Here is a 19,566-nt window from a genome sequence, read left to right on the forward strand (position 1 = left end):
TCATTGTGCATGTTTCTATCCCTACTCTGGAAATGAAGCCGTTCTGTTTCCCTTCTCACACTGCCAGTCTTGATAGCAGCATTTTTGATGGTAGAAGTATTTGGGTTGGAAGGGATCTCCAGAGTCCCTAGTCAGAACTCTCACCCATAGTAGCGCAGTTGCCAACATTGCTTGCCTACTGTTGTGGCTTTCTCTGACTGAGCCTGGAAAGTCTCTGGGGCTGGAGAGTCCCCATCTTTGGGGCAATTTATCGCAGTGCTTCTGTGCCACCCAGTCTTGTTCCTCTCTGTCTCTCACTTGGCCATCACTGAACTGAGAGATCCCCCTCCCAGATTGCCTCATTCTGCAGTTTCCCGGACTGTGGTTGTGTTAACCTGTTTTCTTACCCATCCTTCCATGACAGCTGAGCTGTTCTAACAGTGTGAAGATACTCATCTGAAACTATCCTGTTTTGGTTTTTGTTGTTATCTCCCTCTTAACCAGATTTATTCATCTTTTAAGAATCTGTGCCTTTAATTCGTGAATCTCTATTACCTCCAGTGATGCATGAGATGTGGTTTCAGTCCCTGTCTGTATGAGGAGCAGAATGGCCTGGACTTGGTTGTCGCTTCCTTTCTATGTGGGCCCTTCCAGCAGGTGGTTTGAATACATCTCACACACACATAACGCAGTGACTTATTGGTTCCCTCCTAGATGCCCTCTGACAGCAGGTGTTGCTCTCTGCATTGCAGATTGCTGCTCATCTCACCCTGTTTAAAGGCAGCAGTGCTCCAGGAAGCTCTCCCTGCTCTCGCGTTGGGAATTTGCTTCTAGCGGGTTCATACAACACAAGGATCTATCCCAGGCGTAGACTTTGTGCTGAAACTGCTGGTGGGCTTCCACAGACTGCCCAAAGGCTGTCTCATGAAAACGCTCCACCATATCAAATTCACACCGAACAAGTTTTCTTCTGATCCGCATGAGGCAACAAGAAGTGCACCTTTGTTTGGGTCAGTGCATGGTAGCATTAGCCACTTGCAAACTGGAGAACAAAGCACTGCACCTCAGTTGTTCTGTTGCAGCAACATGCTGCAATCTCATTTAGAAAGGTGAACTTTGCAGTGGTGTGCTGGCATAGGGATCTTGTCATATACAACATGCGTTAGAGATTTTATAACATTTTTGGCAGCCGCAGGCTTCCAGTTTGGCAGCTGTACAGGTGTCCAATTTTCTGCCCCATTTGATTTGCCAAAGCAGGAGCTGAAGAGCATGCTCCCATCACAAAGCTGAACAAACCAGAACCGTGGCTTTCAGTGTGTAAAATCAGCATGGGACCTCATTCCACGTTCTGATCCTTCCTCTGCAGCTTGTCCTGCTGTACTAACGCAGTCCTACCTCCATCAGTTTTCAGCCTGAATCAGAAGTGCCAGCTGGAGCATGATTTGTTGGAGATACTGTTGCACGTGCTGTACATGGCAGTGTGTTGCCTATGGCTGTTTACATCTGGGGCAGATAGCAAGAATAATAGTAGCATGTCATTAAGTGCAGCGGTATTTGGGGATGTTTTTATGTTAGTAGAGTTCTGAGCTTGACACTTACTCCATCTGTATTTGGTAGAGAGCAGCACTATGGATTAAGTTTAGCCTTTCCCTGTGATGCCCATTAGCAGCTGCCATGTGCTAGATGTGCTCCAGAAGTGCATTTTCAAGGTTAGTTTTACCAAAAAAGAAGGTGTTTCATGCATCTTGATGAGAACCTCAGCACTGAAATTGCAATTGATTGAGAGATTCTCTTCAAAGGCACCTTGCTACCATGACTGAAGCACAAGTGTAGATGCTGCCATACTGACAAGCTAACTAGGGGCATTAACCCTGTTGGCTTCTATGGTGGGCAGTTGCTGGAAATCTTTGCTGTGTAGTATTTGGGGAAATTCACCAATTATTAGCAATAGCAGTATCACAGTTTGGGAATTTGATTAAAAAAAAACCCAAAACATCATGGCCTGCTAAGGTACTGGGCAATGACCAGCTGAGAGTGGAGGGAGATGAGAAATACATGGTAACAGTGTAATTTTTTTCTTCAATTAATGTAGACAAATGAGCTGACAGCTTTCCAAGAGTAATAGTCAATGGAGAATCCTCACCTAAAATATGTAGATGAGCAGTATTTGCTGTTATATGGGAACTGTTGGGTCCTGGGCTGAACCACTGATTGATCACCTAGAGAAAGGGCCCCGGTCAGCCCTGGGAGCACAGGTGGAGGCAATTCAGCTGTGGGGCCAGAAGGGTTTGAGCCTGGCTGCACCTCTCTTAAACCTCATTGAAGGGCTGATAGTGCTGGGGAAGGATCTTGTGGAGATCCCTCCCTTGTGGAGTTTTCCCCTGTGAGCCTGGATGTTCTGACTCAGGTGGGCAGTCCTTATTCCTTCCCTTATAACACCTTCCTGTTGCGTTAGTCTTTTTGTCCTTACAGCTTTTGTATCACCATTCCATTGCATTGATCTTTCTGATTGTTACAAATTCATTCACTGAAGTTGTGGGATGAAAAGGAAGGTAATAAAAATTGGAGATGTCATTGGATAAGGACAGGTCGCCTTGTAGAAGTACAGTTATGCATGTGAAACTCTTTATGAAACAGCTGTAGGGCTCAAGATCTCAAAAGACATTGCAGCAACAGAAATAATTAGTCTGTTTAGTTCATTAAGGGGAATTTGGAGTTTGTCCATGTCAAGATCTATTAATGTTTAAATGATGAGAAACTAGAAATAGAAAATAAAAAAATTTCTGAATCTAGACCTGCACAAATTCGGACAGTAGATAAGACACAACCTTCAGAGTGCCAGGGCTTAATTACTGGAGCAGATTGTTATTCATTACAGAGGAGTTCCTGTTTAAGTCTTCAGGCCCAAACTGAATGTCTGTGTCTGGAAAATGTGCTGTATCTGTAACAGAAGCTCTAGATCTGTCAGGGGGTTTGCAGCTGAGGGTTTCTGGCCTGGTTACACATGATGTTGGTCTAAACTGTCTGAGTGGTTCCTGAACCTTGTAGACACAATTCTTCTCAGAACCTCAGAAATTAAATGCAATGACTTTTCCTGCTGATGTCTTTGTTGCTGTCTGTGATGACTGTCATGTTAAGTATTCATTCTTTATAGGAACCTTTTGAAAAGATAACATAGGATTTAAGCTGACACAGGAGTTTGGGCACTCAACCGTCATTTTAAGTGCTGTAGTTCAGAATATTTGTCTGCAGAACTCCTCTTCGAATCCCATGGGCGTACAGCCCCCACGGCTATCTAAATCCTAGTAGATTCCTTCTCAGAACATGGGCCAGGCAGTCACAAATAATAGGGTAACTCCCCCAGTGAGGATCAGCCTTGTCCAGCCTGCTAATCCTGCAGTTTCCCTTAGATTGCAGCAGGTTTTTTTTGCACTCTTAACTTTGTTCTTGTTTTGGTTGTTGTTTTCTCAATAGGCTAATCAACACTTATATTCAGTGGCTATTGTCTTTCATTTCAGCTGGGAGTATGATTAGTGTGTATCCTCCTTGTTTTATCTGCAGCCTCCCTGGAAGGACTTACGAAAACATACTGGCTCTTCTGCAGTTCCTATCCCTCACCTGTTTTGGGACATCCTTTGTGTGTGGATGCATCTTGTTCTGCTTCTTGTTTCTAGGGAATGAGCACTTAATTGTATATAATTGTTCATAAAGAACATAGAAATTTCTCAGAGCACCATTCATCCAATCTGTTGTCTTTTAAAACCAAAAGTGTGACTTTGCTGAACATTTTTCTTTTCACCTCTAGGTCCTCCTATTGAGCCTCTGGAGCCAACCAGGCCTTTACCAACTCTTCCTGTTCGCAGAATTCATTCCACTTCGGAAAGAAAACATGAGAGACAGCCTAGACCTCCCAGTCCTCCTCTGGGTGACAGGCCATCTCCTCCCGGCACAAAACCCAACATCTGCGATGGCAATTTTAACACCGTGGCTCTCTTTAGAGGAGAAATGTTTGTTTTCAAGGTACTGAAAATTCTTGCTTGTTCATGAAGTTTTCTTTAGCTTTGTTCCTGGAAAAGACAAGTAGGTATGTAAGGTAGTTAGAGCCACATTTGTCATGTTCCTGAATGAAGCTCTGAGGCTGAGAAATGAGTAACATTAGAGGGAAATGTAAGCAGATTGTTTTTGTAATTTAGAAACTGTGCCTGTTGGGATTTACAAGCTAAACAGAATTCCCAGGCAGCCTGTTCACCAAAAAGTTAACTGGGTGCATCAGCAAAGAATTTAGACATCGCCAAGCTGAGAGGGGAGCCACCTGTAAAGCCAGAAAGCAATGCTAACCAAACCCTGGGCTTCAAGGAACACTCACTTCAAGGAACACACTTGAACCTCTTGGGGCGTTTGTATCAACCTTGCTCACAAGATGCAGGCAGGGAAGGACAGCCTTTGGTCAATAACCCACATTAGAGCACTTTTAATCTAGAAAATCATGGTCTTGCTCACAGCTTGCCTACTGGCTGTGAATGTGGAGAGAGACAGATGTGGAAGGTCATCAAATGGACAAAACACATCAGCCACAGAAAACAGCTGAACCAGGCTGTCCTCTTACTTTTTCCTGGGGTTTAACTTTCTATAGCTTTAACTAATGATCTCATATCAAAAGGGATATGTAATAACTTGTGCCTTTGGTGGTTGTGAGCTTCACACAGTCGCTGTGTGGTAGATACTGGATGATAGTCCTCTGGTCAAGTAGTTGAGCACCAGCTCTACTGGGCCAAGGGTGACATTTCAGCAAGGAGACACAGAGGCTGCTCACAAATGAGCTCATAACACTTTGAGCTTTGGACTTTCCTGTCCCCGCTCCTCATTCCTATCGTTCTTTCCGTCTTTTGTCAGAGCCCCAGTAATCAACTTGGAATCATAGATTCATAGAAACACTAAGATTGGAAAAGGCCTCCAAGTTCATCTACTCCCTTACCACCAATATACTGACCCATGTCCCTCAATACAACATCTGGACATTTCTTGAACAGCTCCAGGGACAGTGATCCAGTCCCCCCCCGGGCAGACCATTCCATCACCTGACCACTGTTTTGGAGAGGAAGGCTCTGTGTAGGGCCTTCCTACCCCCAGGCAGATTGACACTTACTGCCAACCTGGTGTCATCTGCAAACTTACTGAGGGTGCACTCATTCCCCTCACCCAGATCATCCATTAAAGATACTGAACAGGACAGACCCCAATACTGACCCCTGAGGATCATCACTTGTGAACTTGTTGCCCCATTGGCGGCCATCTCCCCCATGAAATGCTTCCTGCACTGGAAGAGGTATTGGGCAGCGCTGCAGCTCTCAACCAAACCAGGACTTATTCATTTGATGATTACAGGCTTAGGCAAGAATTAGTAATGTTAGCTGCCGGACCTGCAGCCCGATGTGACTGCAGGATAAAAGCAGTCTGTCTGAAGAGCTTTCTGGTTTTCTTAGGATCGCTGGTTCTGGCGTCTGCGCAACAACCGGGTGCAGGAGGGATATCCAATGCAAATTGAGCAGTTCTGGAAAGGTCTCCCTGCCAAGATTGATGCAGCCTATGAGAGGTCTGATGGAAAATTTGTTTTCTTCAAAGGTACGGTATATTGTAGGACAAGCCTACCACACTGCCTCGCTTCACACTCCCATACCATTAAGGTAGTGAGAACAGGTTTGCTGGATCCTTCCAAAAGGGGCATTTCAAGCAACCAGTGTTTCCCAAGCCACTGACCAAGTTACCAGCTTTGAATTCTTCATCAAAGAGACAGAAAAGATGTGTTGCTACGCAGCAGAAGCAGCCCCTCTCCTTGCTTGTATGTCAGGTGTGGAGTGCTGTGGAGCAGCACAGGGCAGTGGTGCTGCACAGCCTCCTGAGGTTTTACTGCTAGCCCTTGTGCCATTGTATTCAGATGTCCTCCTGCATCTGCTACAAAGGGAATTAATTGTGTGAGTCAGTTGCAACTTGGGTTGTGAAGTTCCACCATAAGACCTTCTGCAGCCTTGAAAAATCTCCGTATGCTTGCAGAAGTGCCTGGGTGACCATTTGCCATGCCAGCTAAGTCATGCTCTTTTTCTCTTCCTTGCAGCACTGGCAAGGATGGTTGCTGTGGTAACACCCCTCATAATCTTTTAGTCCAGTAAGAAGGTGGGTGGTGTAAGAATACGTTGAAAAGAGAGGCTGTTAGCACAGACATGGCCTTTCCTTACACGTTCTTATATCATTTTTGCTAATGGGTGTTGGTTGTACTAACAGCTGAGCCATATATAAATGTCCTCCTTTGCTTTTCACCTTCCGGTGTGATAGCCAGTCCTTAAAATATTCCTTAGTGTGGGCTGGCCTTGCCAGGAAACTCTGCAAAGCCAACGTGGTTCACTGGGTGTTGGCTTCCATCTAATAACAAGGGAGATGCTCCCTGAGGAACAGCAGCTGAGGCTCCCAGCTGTCTCCTTGGACATGTTTTGGCACTGTGTTGGAGCAACCACAGACCACGTTTCATGACAGGGATGAAGGTTTGGTGCCCGGATCAGAGGACCTTTGGGAGACTTGGGGAAGAATGTAGCCAGCATCCTTGAGGGATACCTTGAATTCCAGCCACTGCCCATTGACTGCCTGTAACAGTAACTGTTATAGGTGAGGCATCAATATGGTCTGTTGACTTATGGAGTGTGTGGGTGGCATTTAGGTAAGGTACAAGGCACTTCAGTTACAGTCCCTGTCCTTGCTCTGGTCTAAGGGAGACACACTGCTGTTTGCTGCAGGTGGTGCAGTGTGAGCTTCTGCTGTTAGATGTGTTCACATCTTTTCTGAGGTGCTGGGAAAATATGTCGGGGGTGTTTTCCCTGAAGAAACAGAATGCCCATCCTTACGTGGAGCCCACAGCAGCTCCTTTCACTGTGATAGTTTCTGGAGGTGATCTGTCACTGAAAACAGGTTGTAAGCCAGAAAGGCTGGAAAGCAGTGCCATGCTCCTGTACAGAAACATGTCCTGAATAACTGCACGCAGCTTCAGACCTTCAGCTCAGTAAAACATTTTAAAACTGGAGAAGGATCAGAGAAAGGCAGTGGAAATGGACTGGCCTTCCTACAGGGAACAATTAAATATCCTAGAGCTCCTCGGCCTGAATGAGGGCTGACAAAGGTGGGATGTGACAGAAGCCTTTTAAGTCAAGACTGACATGGAGAAGTTGAACGGGAAAGAGTTGTCGAACTTTCCAAACCAGGAGCTAAGGAGCACCAAATGAAATGGAGAGGTTTCTGGTTTAAAATTGCAAGGGGAAACTTTTTCACATGATACAGTTAAGTACAGTACAGTTCATGTCCTCCATGCTGCAGTTCATGGTGGCTGTTTTACATTTGTATTGCTTTAAGTACAAATTCTGCACATTCATTTGTTGCCTTTTCAACTCTAGGAGATAAGTACTGGGTTTTTAAGGAAGTGACAGCAGAGCCAGGATACCCACACAGTCTGGTGGAGCTGGGGAACTGCCTGCCTCGGGAAGGCATCGACACGGCTTTGCGCTGGGAGCCTGTAGGCAAAACCTACTTCTTCAAAGGAGACAGGTACTGGAGGTACAACGAGGACAAGAGAGCGACGGACCCAGGATACCCAAAGCCCATCACTGTGTGGAGAGGGATCCCTCAGGCTCCACAAGGCGCTTTTATCAGCAAAGAAGGCTGTATGTATCTGCAGTCATTCTACAGATTACATGGATGACAGCTTGCCTAGCTTGGGAGTTGGGTTGCTGGATTTGGGGTGTTTTGGGTATTTTTGGTGAGGTAGGATTCAAGTATCAGGCAGCCCAACATCACAGTGGGATCTGCAAGTATGGGCAGGCAGGTTCTTCCCTTATCCCAACCCAGGCAGCTCCTTAACTGCTAACCACAGCCAGGTCTTTGGAGTGGGAAAGGGACTTTTGCAGTCCCCACCTATGGTTTTTTGGGCCATGATTATGGCTTACATTTTTCTCGGTTCTCTTATCTGTAGCTAGCTCATTTGCTGTCTCCAGCCTGCATGATGTACTTTGAAGTTAGCCAAGCCCTGAGCATAGGTTTGGACCTCCATAGGTTTCCTCAAGTACATTTCTCTGTGTGGTGTGAAGTTTTCTTTTTCACTAATCACGGATGAGTGATTAGGAAAGGAATCTCGGAGTCCTTTGGGGAGACAAGGGATACTTTAGACAACTAGTAGTATAAACTATCTGCTTGTTATTAGCAGGACTAGACTGCTTCTTAACAACATCCAAGTCTCCCAGATTCTGTTGACTAGAGGACTCATTTTATTTGGTGTTTGGTCTCAGACTGAGAACAGAAACCCAAGTACCCATCCACGCACTATCACAACCAGGCACTGTTATTCTGCAGACTGAATAGCTTGGTAATGACCACTGCATATTTACAGATGCTTTAGTAAAAAACAATACAAACAAACAAAAGAACAACAAAAAGGAAAACAAATCAGTGCAGAACACCTTTAAGATGTGAATGCTTTAAGATGGGAAAGTGGGTCCAGTGTTTTTGTTATTTGCAGCTTATATCTTGCTCATCGGCTTGTCTTGGCCAAGGGGAGTGGTGCTCCATGGACAACATGGCACCCACAAGCCAAGGTTGAGGCTTCACTTTTTAATCAAGCTGCAAAAGTGCCTGTGTTTCGGGATGCCCTGGATGTGTGTGCTGTTGGCTTGGAGAGCTGCGACCTTGCAGCCTTTCTGGCTCTCTGTACACCTCATGCATGCAGAGTTTAATCAGTTGGAAACAGTATGGTGAGAACTATTCTGTTTTGTCTCCTAGTTTATACCTACTTCTACAAGGGGAAGGAGTATTGGAAGTTTGATAACCAGAGGCTGAACGTGGAGCCAGGCTACCCCAGGTCAATCCTCAAAGACTGGATGGGCTGTAACCAGAAGGATGTTGAGCGAAGCAAAGACAGACGCCTCCCCCACGACGATGTGGATATTATGGTGACAATAAATGATGTGCCTAGCACTGTAAATGCAATTGCAGTTGTGATCCCTTGCATTTTGTCTCTGTGTATCCTTGTCTTGGTGTATACGATCTTCCAGTTTAAAAACAAAGAAGTGCAGCAGAATGTTGTGTACTACAAAAGACCTGTCCAGGAGTGGGTATGACACAGTCGGCTGCACATCGACCCGACGAGGATATGGACAGAAAAAGAAAAGAAAAAAAGAAAGCGCATTCAGAGCCTACCAAACAAAACTACTTCAGTGACTTTACGAGTTTTGGACATCCTGGGACTGAAAGCAGCAGGAAAACTGGAAAAAAAATACAGGCGGTGTGGAGCCTCGTTCCTTCTTAATGCCTCAGTCGTGTAAGTCTTGGTGTGCCATTCTCCACAGGCCACTGCAAACATCAGAGACTTCAAGACAGGTTTTCTTCAAACTTCTCAGCTGTCTCGGGAAACTTCCGTCAGTTCCCTGCACCAGTGCTCCCTGTTAAACCCAGCATTCTCCAGTGTAGCTAAACCACCTCTGAACAGAACCATTTTTTTAATAGCTCTCATAAATGAATTAAGATCATGAAACCTGTGAACAGGAACAATTCAGTATCGTAAGCAGAAGACATTCTGATGCTGAGCCATTCTAAGAGATCTTCTTAGTTTATTACAAAAACCAGGGAATGAACCTGGAAACAATTTTCCAATACCTGCTGGTCAGATGTTTTGTACATTCATAACTAATCAACGCTGCCACTCAGCACCGTGCACGAGGAACCATTCAGCCCTCCGAGGTCAACGAGGGCTGAGCAGAAGCTCACGAAGCACCAAACCAGACACCATAATGTTACTTGGCAACATCGAGTCCTAATTGGGACAGTCTGAAGACAAAGTAATTGCGTCTAACAGCACCAATTATGGGAATACACGTTTTTGTTTTGGGAGCCGTTCATGAAAGAATGATGTCATATCACCTTAAGCTCCCATGAGCCAAAAAGCCGTGGTTACCAATGTAATGGAAAATGTATAAATGTAGACTGCACTCTGCCCCTGTTAAGATGCTGGGAAAAGGTGATTGTTGTGACGTGGCATGTGTAACTAGATTGTGGATTTGTACGTTGGGTTTCAGGAGAATGGAAATGTTTGTTTGGAGTGAGATCGTCAGTACGTCTTGCTGAATAGTCGAGATACAGTAAGAATCAGGCCTGTCTATAAAACAAAAGCCAATCCCTGTAGATGTTTCAAACATTGTATGCCTTTGAAATTTTGTTTTTGCTCACTTCTTCACGTGCAAATGTTTGGTGAGGACCAAAGGAAGCATGTCACACCGTGGAATGAGTTCATCACTAACCGCGATCGACAGAGCCATAAAAATCAGGCAGAGGCTGAATAAATACCTGAGCCTCCATTCAGTAACTTTCACAGCCCCCTTACAATGATAGCTTCTGCTTATCGCTGTGACAACTGCGCCTGGTTTGGGATGTTGCGTCCTAACCACAAGCACAGTCCCTTTTGTTGTTGGCACAGATAGTCCCACCGTGTTAAATGAGAGGAAGTCTCTTGCAGTGCAATCTAATGGTTAAGTCCAGCCCCGTATAAAAGTGCCATTCATGTAAGCATATGAACTGCTTTGCACGCCCACTGTAGGGAATAGGTGATTAGTGTAAGCCCTCTGCCTATAACTGAATGTTATTCAATGCAATGGAAGTGCAATGCACAGAATGTCCAGGTAGTTTAGAGAAGTACAACCCCATAATATCAGCTATGAAAAAAAACCCAAACCCAAGGACTTTTATTTTCTTGACAAACACGCTGTAAGCATTTGTAGGTACAGCGGTGAGGAATGAAAAAGCAGAAAGGCTGTTTGCACTCTGAATTTCTACCTGGTGCTCAGATATTGCTGTGATGAAGCCGGGTAGCCCAATAGGTATTTCATAGCGAAGCCCACGAGGACTGCATAACACGTGGTCTCCAACTGTATTTTGTCTTTCATGGTTAATTTCTGTAGCCACATTTTTTATTGTGTTTAAGCATAGAAAGTATTATGAAGATATTATGAAATGAGCAGCTAGTAGATGCCAAACTGAATGTTAGTGAAAAAATGTGGTTATGTCTTATGATGGGTGAAGGAGTGCAAAGGACCAAATGAAATCAGAGCTACTAATTAGGCACCCCCCATACACGCTACTCCGTAAGTTGCTATGTGTACTATATATGTGGTAGAATGCACACTATGAACGCCACAGCCACATGGCACATCAAACTCATCTGTACGCTGCCATCTCTGGGACTGTGACAGCCCAAACCTTTGAGCAACTTCCAACAGCCATCATTAAAACAACAAAAAAATTACAACCTGAAGAAATGTCTGCTTTTGTTCATTTGGGTTTTTCTCCTTGTGCCCAAAGGTTGGCTTTGCTTTCCTTCAGGACTTCACGCTGAGTGACCAGCTGTGCAAGGAGCACCACATCAGGGTCTGAAGGAAGCTCAGCTGTTTGCTCACACAGCTACACCCCGCCGTGCTGCAGCAAGGTGAGCCTTCTGCCCCACAGCATCCTCAAGGAACTGGAGAAACAGTTTGGTACCTTTTATCACTGCCTCCCAATTGACTCCTAGCGCACACTCACCTTCAAGGTGCAGGTTATATATTGGTCAGTGATTTCTGGGGGCCTGGATCCAGATGCAAATATTCACGTAGGGCACAGCTCCTTAGATTCCCACGTCCCAGCTCTTTGCTGGGATCCTGTCTGATGCTACACAAGCACATCATCTGAGTTACCGACCCAGCACATCTCCCATCAGCATGGGTAAAGCATCTCCACAGACAGGTGGCCACACTGTAGTTCTTGCCCAGAAGCACAGCACCAGGACACATTGCCCCCACAGGGGAGCAGGGAACATCAGCGCTTACCCAACTCTAATCCCACATGCAAGGGGCTCTTCCAAGTGTGTTCTTGGCACAACACACTGCTCCGCAGTATGGGCCATATGGGCAGCAAGAGGGGTGTCCTGGCACACCCATCCTAAGCACAGCAGTTGCAGCTCCTGCAAAGAGCAGCCGTACTCTATTTTGCACTCAGCATTCCGTATTGATTTATTAGTTTTTGACTAGTTTGAATAATTTGATCACCAGTAAAATAAGTTCATTTTTCCAGGTAAGTTTAAGCATGTTGGGACATACCAACCACTAGTCAGAACAGAAGTGGTCCTCCATTCTAAGAGGGATCAGTTGTTTCTGCTTTATAATCAGACATTAAACCTCAAAGGTATCTCCTATCTCACACCTTCCCATCAACAAGTCAGTTCTCACCCTTACAAATGAGAATGAGGCAGCCTGAGCCAACTTTGCTGCTCTAATCCACTGCCCTGCCCCAACAGGACACAGCGGAGCTCCCTATGAAACCCCAGTGAAAGATCCAACCATTTACTGACCTTTTCCCCATCCTCCAGCACAGACGTGAGCCTCCCTCCCACAGCATTATCCACAGTCCTTAAAAGCCTTTGGCACAAAACCTTGCCAAAAGCCTCCTCGGAAATTCAGAGAGAGCACAGTCAAATTTCTTTAAATCACTCCATAGGCCTTATGAGACATGACTTGCAGTTAAAGCATCCAGTTTATTGCTGGCTCATGTTCCTACTGATTCTGTATTACAGTTTCTGTCAATCTTTGCACATAGTCCACCTTCCCAGTTTGGAATTCCCACAAACCTTTTGTTTAGAGCTGATCCTGTCCCACTTCTCAAATCTCAGTGCAAGTTCCATAGGAAGCCATACACAGCACACTTAGCAACGCCCCGTCCTTCTGCCTGTCTCCAGCACTCCTTGGCACGTAACCACCCTCACCCTTGTCTCAGGATCTTTCTTAATAATGGATTTCCATTCCACAGAAACTGAATTCTTTTTCTTGTTCAAGCAGTTCTAACACACATCAGGATCACCGCGACAATCCAGCATTTCTGCTAATGATTGGAATGAGGAAGAAAAAAAAACCCAAGAAGCTGCATACAAAAAAGCTCAGCATTACTTATTTACAGTCAGTGATTCCGTGCCGACAGCACAGCGGCAGTTGGGTTCTTTACCATTCATTCCTAATAAGAAAGCCCTGTGAGATGACAGAAGGAAATCAGCTTCTGATATTGAACGCTGACAGAATCAGCCAAGAAAGGCTGTCCGCTACATTAAGGGAGCCATAAATGCCAGAAACTGTTAACTCTACAGCTCCTCTGCATCGCCATCACTGCCAGGCAAGGGCAGAACTCTTCAACAGCAAGCTCTCAAACGTGGAATATACCACTGAATGCAGTAACCATTTAGAACTGTGTTAATTAACCTTTGCCTCCAGGGTAACTCAAGATCACATGGCTCAACTCTTTCCGATTTGCTGACTTCTAAGAGTTTCTCAGGGAAGGCGGCCAACTCCCATAGAGAACATTTAAGCCTACCAGCAACTGCATCTTTTGCAGAAGCCTCAGACGTACCACGCAGGTCTGACATCCACAGACAACAGATGGGACTCCACTGCTCTGCAGGCAGTCACAACTGGCTAAGTCCTTGGTTTGACTCCTTTGAGAAACTCCACTTTCAGTCAGAACCGGCCATCTCAGAACCACCAGCCCTGTGAAAACAGCCGCAGGTCAGGGCAGGACAGCAGGTGATGCCTTCGGAAATTTATTCCAGCAAGTTGACTACTATGTTTTTGATATAGGAAATACGGGGGCTCTTCTGCCTACCTACAGCAGAAACACCAAGAGCATGAATAGAAAGAGTGGGCAGTACCGTATATGTGCTGAAACTGCCTGCTGCAGAGCAGAATATTAATCCTCTATTTAAGGCAAAACCATTTTCTAGTTATCAGTAACCAAAATCCAAACAAGTGAACATTGTGGGCTAATTTAAAGGCCTCGGTCAGCATCACAGAGAAAGCACAGCTGAAGAAGAAACGAAGAGCATCAGCAAAGGGATAGAGAACATTCCACATCTGGAACTTGTGTATGTTATTTGCTATTTGTTGCAATAATATGTAGTTTACAAAACATTACAAAAAAAAGGTGTTTTTTTGGTAGCCTCTTCCTGGTGCAAGTCCTGCAGAAACAAAGATCTGGAGGTCTGTAATCCAAACTGCAGCTTGACTCTTCACTCCTTAGGAGCTTCTTGGATGGCACAAACCGACACTGCTCATGCCAAGCTGAAAAGACAAAACAGAAATAAGATATAGCAGAGAAGGGCCAGAGTGCAGAACGCCATTTCTAAACACCACTGTAACCAGCTCCCAACCCCCAGTCATAAAGGACTGCCAGTAATTTCCCTTCCTAACACAGAAATGTGTGAAAAGACTGGAGGAGGACTGGTGACCGCTGACAGCCAGCTGTAAGAACATACTTGTCAGGCTGGCATAGGCAACAATGTACACCACCTTGTCCTAGCATTTACTAAAAGCACACATTTAATTGTGCTCAGAAACACCAAGCCATTAAATAGGACCAGCGAAGGGGCAGCTAAGAACTCTTTTGAAAGGCTCTTCATTCAAGAATTCCTTATTCTTTCCCTATGCCATAAAACCACTCCCATACATAAGAGTTGGGAATTCTAAGTTACAATGGCTCGAGTAGCTCAAGAATATACTTCTAGGATTATGGCAATCATCAAATGAATTACAATCAGTTAAAAGCCCAAGTGAAATTAATTTTCACCCACACAGGCTCCTAAAGCCTGCAGAACTTTTTGCATTGATCAATGAATGGGAAGGTCCGATATTACCACCACTCGAACAGTAACAGCAACTGTTACACCTTCCATGTGTGGCTTCAGTGGCTTATCAGGTATGATAAAAGAAACCCTTCCACAACAAAATAATTCTCATCAACAACCCAACAAAAGCAAAGAGGAAACTGCCTTGGTTTTATCAGTATTCCACATCATGACACCCTGCAGCAGGCTGGTGGCTGAGTAGGCACTGTGTGCTGTGGAACTGCAATTCCTGCTCTCCAGCAGTCTCACCTGAGTTCTGACTCCAAGAGGAAGACGCACTGAGATGAACCAACTACTATTCCCAACTATTCCTATCTGATCTCCAGTTCTGATAATGGGGTGAAGGTCTCTTCCAGTTTCCAGCAGCACAGCGAGCAGTACAGTCAGAAACTTTCCCTCTCTCCCATTTTGCTTTATTTATTAATTGGAACTCTCTCTCTCTTATTATTATCTTATAGTCTTCTACCATCTGTAGTAAATCTTTTACCTCTCCTTATCTGAATGGGGTTGTTTTTCTTTCCTTCTCCCCAAAAAGGGGGTAGAAGGGTGAAAGGGGCCTCCCCCCAACTCTTTTTCCTGTCACACTTGAAGCCAGGACAGACATGGAGAGCAATCAGCTTTGAGAAGCAGCTAGCTTTATAGCTTCCTTGTACTGAAATCCTCTCTGTTTTGATTACAGTTATATATAGAGCTGGATCCTCCTCACCTGTCAATCAAGGAATCCCTCATGTTGGTAGCAATAGTACTTGGCTGAGCTTCATTCAGCTTGAAGATGCTCTCAATAACAGAAAGCTCAGTGCTGGTTGTGTCCAACCCACAGAAGGCACACCAGTCATTTACAACCATTCCTGCTCCAATGACCTCACTGCCACGGTTTACCGTCCCAGCCTAGAAAATAAACAAAGTGACAAAAGTTAGCATGGCACGCTGACATCAACACATTTTATTATGCTTCCTTATGCAGCCTTTAACCTCAGGAAAGAAAAATCTATGAGATAGAGAAGGGGAAAAAAACAAACACAAAACAACCATAACACCCCGTCATGAACAAGAAGCATAAAAGCAGAGCAATCCAGGGATTGAAATATCCAACTAAGCAGACACAGGACTTCACTGCTCAACTCTTTTTCAGCAGTGCTTTCGGCCAAACCACAAACCATCTCACATTGTGTGAGTCATCTCAAATTGCATAACCCTGGCAGAACGTTTCAGAAGCAACCTGAAGGCTCTATGCAGCTTATTCAAGCACAGGAAAGATGGGGAACACGCTTCAAAGGACCATCCTCCTTCAGGTCTTCTCCTCACCTCCCATTTGGGACATCCTTACAGAGAAAACAGGGTCTAGGAGCCCATTAGAATGTAGAAACACTAAAACCACAAACTGGGAAGGAAGGGAGCTGTGAGAAAAAACACACCTCACAAGCCTTACCACAAGTGGGACCTGCAGCAATGAAGACAGTTCATCCTGATCCTCAATGGAAGTTTTGGGGTGCACAATTCCTCCTTGGTTACTAAATATACAGTAACTTCCTACCAGCACCTGATCTGCTACCGTTTGTCTGAAAACTTCAACCTTTAGCACATCTGCCAAGATCTCTTCTGTTTCCTGCAAACAAAGAGAACAAAGTCATTCAGCAAAATGGTTTTGCACACACTGAAGTCACAGTATTATTTCAAAGAGTAACCAGCTGGGATCCTCCCACTTTCATAACACCCATAACTGCCTCCACTTTCATAACCCACTGCAATTCAAACATTACGGAAGGCTCTCACTCTTCTGGATTAACCTGGATCCAGTTACATGTGCGGTGAGTTGGAAGCCAAGGCAACTCCACCAAACACACCCCACTGAGCAGCATTCTTCCTCTCTTCTTTCTGCCCTGCCTTTAAGTTTTTATATAAGAGCTTCTGTCTTTCACTATGGACATGTACACCACCACAGTATTGGTAGAGATCATGGATGTTATGAAACTTGCAATAAGATCAGTGACAGCTTGTAACTACTACAGTGCTGACCAAATTTTCTGTGTTCTTTACATACACGCATGCACTTACTTCATTTTACACATGCAAAGCTAATTGCATCTCACAGTACTCATCCATATCCCACTCCTTTCTTTCTATAAGCACAGTTAACTACAGCATGCTGGATGCAGTACGCACACTATATACCTAGGACAGGATCCACACCTACAAGTAAAGATAACAACAGGAAAAGAAACAGATCGACTGAAACTGAGTCATAAGTTCAAAATCCAGTACTGTGACTGAGAGGAAAGGAAACAGGGAACACGGCTCCCTACGTGATGCTAGCTCAGCTGTCAGTACAGTTCTCCTGACATTCACACTACTTACAGTAATCGCCAATAGCTACAAGCTGAAACTGCAACTTAGGAATAACATCAGATGCATCCACACTGAATTCAGAAGCCACATACCCTGTCCAGATCCGGATGAACAAGAGCTACGTAGTCATTGCAGGTAGTGACATTGCCCAGCGCTGAGAGCCGCTCCTCCACTCGCTGAATTCGCACAGAATCTGGAAGGCTGTTGCGGATGTGCTGAAGCTCTTGGTCTGTTGTACTGCTTGGGACCAACAGCCCATGCCTGTTCCCTAAGATGACCCAAAAACAAGACAAGGAAAAAGAAAACAAAGAGTTCCACCTTCGGGTAATTCAAAAGAGCCAATATTTCCATTGTGCTTACTGCATTCCTGATGCTCACGCAATGGCCTGGGGCCCCTATCTGCTCTTTTCAAGCCCTAAATTCAGTCCCACAGAAATAACGTGACCATTTATTAATACAAAAGCAAAGGTGAGGGGGAAAACGAAGATGAAACAAAGACATCAGAATATAAACAGGTAAACTGCACTACTTTTATCCAGCCTTTTCAATAGGACACACAAGGTTCTAAACAAAACACTTTGGTATGGTTTCCCCCCAGAGATGCCGACCATCCCCATAAAGCCTATATGTTGTGCTCACTTTTGTTCCTTTCCTTTAGCGAGGCTGTAAGACTGCGTGAACAGAGACTGTCCAGGAATAAAAAGCAAGCACAGAGTGTGCTCTACTAAGCAGCATGTCAGCAGCCAGACAGTGAAAGGCCTCTCTTTGCCCTTCACATCTGGAATGCTCCCTCCAGCAGTGTTTCTGAATCACTAACCTCCCAGTGAAACAGAACAGCTTCTCCCTGTTTACTACAAAACCAATTTATGCACATCAATGACCTCTCTTCAAGTCCTGACCAGCAGGCACTCCCTGTAACCCTATTTTTGGTGACTGTTTTATTGTTGGGTTTTGTTTGTTTGTATTGGCCAAGCTTTATTTTTATTCTATTTCACTATATCAATGGACAAGGGAAGAGGCCTCTGATGTCATCTATCTCAACTTCAGCAAAGCCTCTGACACAGTTGCCCACAACATCCTTCTCTCCAAATTGGAAATATACAGATTTGATGGGTGGACTCCTCAACAGACAAAGAACTGACAGTGGGATCAAGTCCAAAGAGCAGAGGTCAATGACTCATGGCCTGGATGGAGATCAGTGATGAGTGGTGTCCCCCACGGGTCAGTGCTGGGGCAGATACTCTTTAATATCTTAATCAGTGACACTGACAGGGGAGTCGAGTGAACCCTAAGCAAGCTGGTTGATGACATCAGGCTGCGGGATGGGGTCAACATGCTCAAGATGGAATGCCATCCAGAGGGACCTACGCAGGCTGAGCAGCGGGCCCATGAATCTCATGAAGTTCAATCCAAGTGTGTGCTCTTGCACCTGGGTCGAGGCAACCTCTGTTACCAATACGAGCTGGGGGATGAAAGGACTGAGTGCAGCCCTGCCAAAAAAGACTTGGGGGCACTAGGGGGCTGGAAGCTGGAAACTGAGCCCTCACAGCCCAGAAAGCCAACTGTATCCTGAGCTGCATCAACAGATGCATGGTCAGGAGAGCACGGGAGGTGATACGGGAGGTGATACGGGAGGTGATCCTGCCCCTCTGCTCTGAGGCCTCACCCGGAGTACCGCATCCAGATGTGCAGCCCTCAGTACAGAAGAGACTTAAAAATCATTGACAGCGATGGTGGTGAGGCACAGGAAGAGGTTTGGCTGCCGAGGTTTGTGGTTTATGCCCCAACCCTGGAGATTTCCAAGGCGAGGTTGGATAAGGCCCCGGGGAAGCTGTAGCGTCCTCGTTCATTGCAGGGCAGCTGGCCTAGATGGCCTTCAGAGCTCCCTTCCAGCTCTAAGGATTCTACGATTTCCTCCAGCGTTACTTTACGGCACGATGCATCAAACCAACCCCCGAGCACGGCCCCGCCGTCCCTCCGCTCCCTGCCGGCGGCGGCCCCGGCCACTCACCCACACACATCCTGCCGATGATGCGGCAGCCGGCGATGGAGGCGTGCACCACCGGGATGCTCCCGAACAGCTCGCCCTCGAAGACGCTGCAAGAAGAAGGCGCCGTTAGCAGCGGGCGCGGGGCTCGGGCCGGGCCGGGCCCTCGTGGCTCTCTCACCTGTAGAAGTTCTCGGAGCCGCCGATCGCCACCAGGCAGTAGGCGTTGGTGAGCTTGGCGAAGCAGCCCAGCTCGTTGTTGTTCTCGAAGCTGGCGCGGACGGCCATGGCTGCGATCTCGATCGGCGCACGGACCGACGGACAACCGGGAGCGACGGCCGCGGCCAACCCCACGCGGCAAGGTCGCTTCCGCTTCTGACGGCGGAGGGCGGAAGGCGCGGGGCAGAGCGGCCCCGGAAGCGCCGGGAGGAACAGCGCCCCCCGCCGGCCGGGAGTTGCCGAGTCCCCGCCGCCAGCTGGGCGTGCGCCCTCGGCGCGGCACGGGAGGGGCTTCGGACGGGCCGCGTAC

The 19,566-nt window shown here is 46.1% G+C and overlaps 2 protein-coding genes across 2 annotated transcripts in view; one reads left to right on the forward strand and one right to left on the reverse strand.

Annotated features, from left to right (window-relative positions):
* The window catches only part of MMP24 (matrix metallopeptidase 24), a 41,909-nt gene extending 32,767 nt beyond the window's left edge, over nt 1-9,142 (forward strand). Inside the window, exons 6-9 of the mRNA XM_072349857.1 lie at nt 3,785-3,999; nt 5,463-5,601; nt 7,416-7,682; nt 8,794-9,142. Coding sequence (XP_072205958.1) covers nt 3,785-3,999; nt 5,463-5,601; nt 7,416-7,682; nt 8,794-9,131 — 959 coding nt within the window. The 3' untranslated portion in view covers nt 9,132-9,142. The remainder of the gene's footprint in view (nt 1-3,784; nt 4,000-5,462; nt 5,602-7,415; nt 7,683-8,793) is intronic.
* Nucleotides 9,143-14,003: 4,861 nt separating this feature from the next.
* On the reverse strand, nt 14,004-19,438 carry EIF6 (eukaryotic translation initiation factor 6). The gene is made up of 6 exons (XM_072349859.1): nt 19,219-19,438; nt 19,062-19,147; nt 17,143-17,318; nt 16,134-16,310; nt 15,411-15,592; nt 14,004-14,141 (listed from the first exon to the last, which is right to left on the reverse strand). Exons 1-6 carry the CDS (start codon nt 19,323-19,325, stop codon nt 14,132-14,134), a joined length of 738 nt encoding a protein of 245 aa, XP_072205960.1. The 5' UTR covers nt 19,326-19,438; the 3' UTR covers nt 14,004-14,131.
* Nucleotides 19,439-19,566: the final 128 nt, after the last annotated feature.

This window comes from Excalfactoria chinensis, chromosome 15 (assembly GCF_039878825.1).
Source record: "Excalfactoria chinensis isolate bCotChi1 chromosome 15, bCotChi1.hap2, whole genome shotgun sequence".
Lineage (NCBI taxonomy): Eukaryota > Metazoa > Chordata > Aves > Galliformes > Phasianidae > Excalfactoria > Excalfactoria chinensis.

What these genes read in the sequence shown, in the direction of transcription:
- EIF6 (XM_072349859.1), bottom strand. Translation starts at nt 19,325, where the DNA reads ATGGCCGTCCGCGCCAGCTTCGAGAACAACAACGAGCTGGGCTGCTTC. An exon ending in GGCTCCGAGAACTTCTACAG is followed by an intron (nt 19,148 to 19,218) that starts GTGAGAGAGCCA and finishes TTCTTCTTGCAG; the next exon opens with CGTCTTCGAGGGCGAGCTGT. An exon ending in TGCTGCAGGTCCCACTTGTG is followed by an intron (nt 15,593 to 16,133) that starts GTAAGGCTTGTG and finishes TTTATTTTCTAG; the next exon opens with GCTGGGACGGTAAACCGTGG.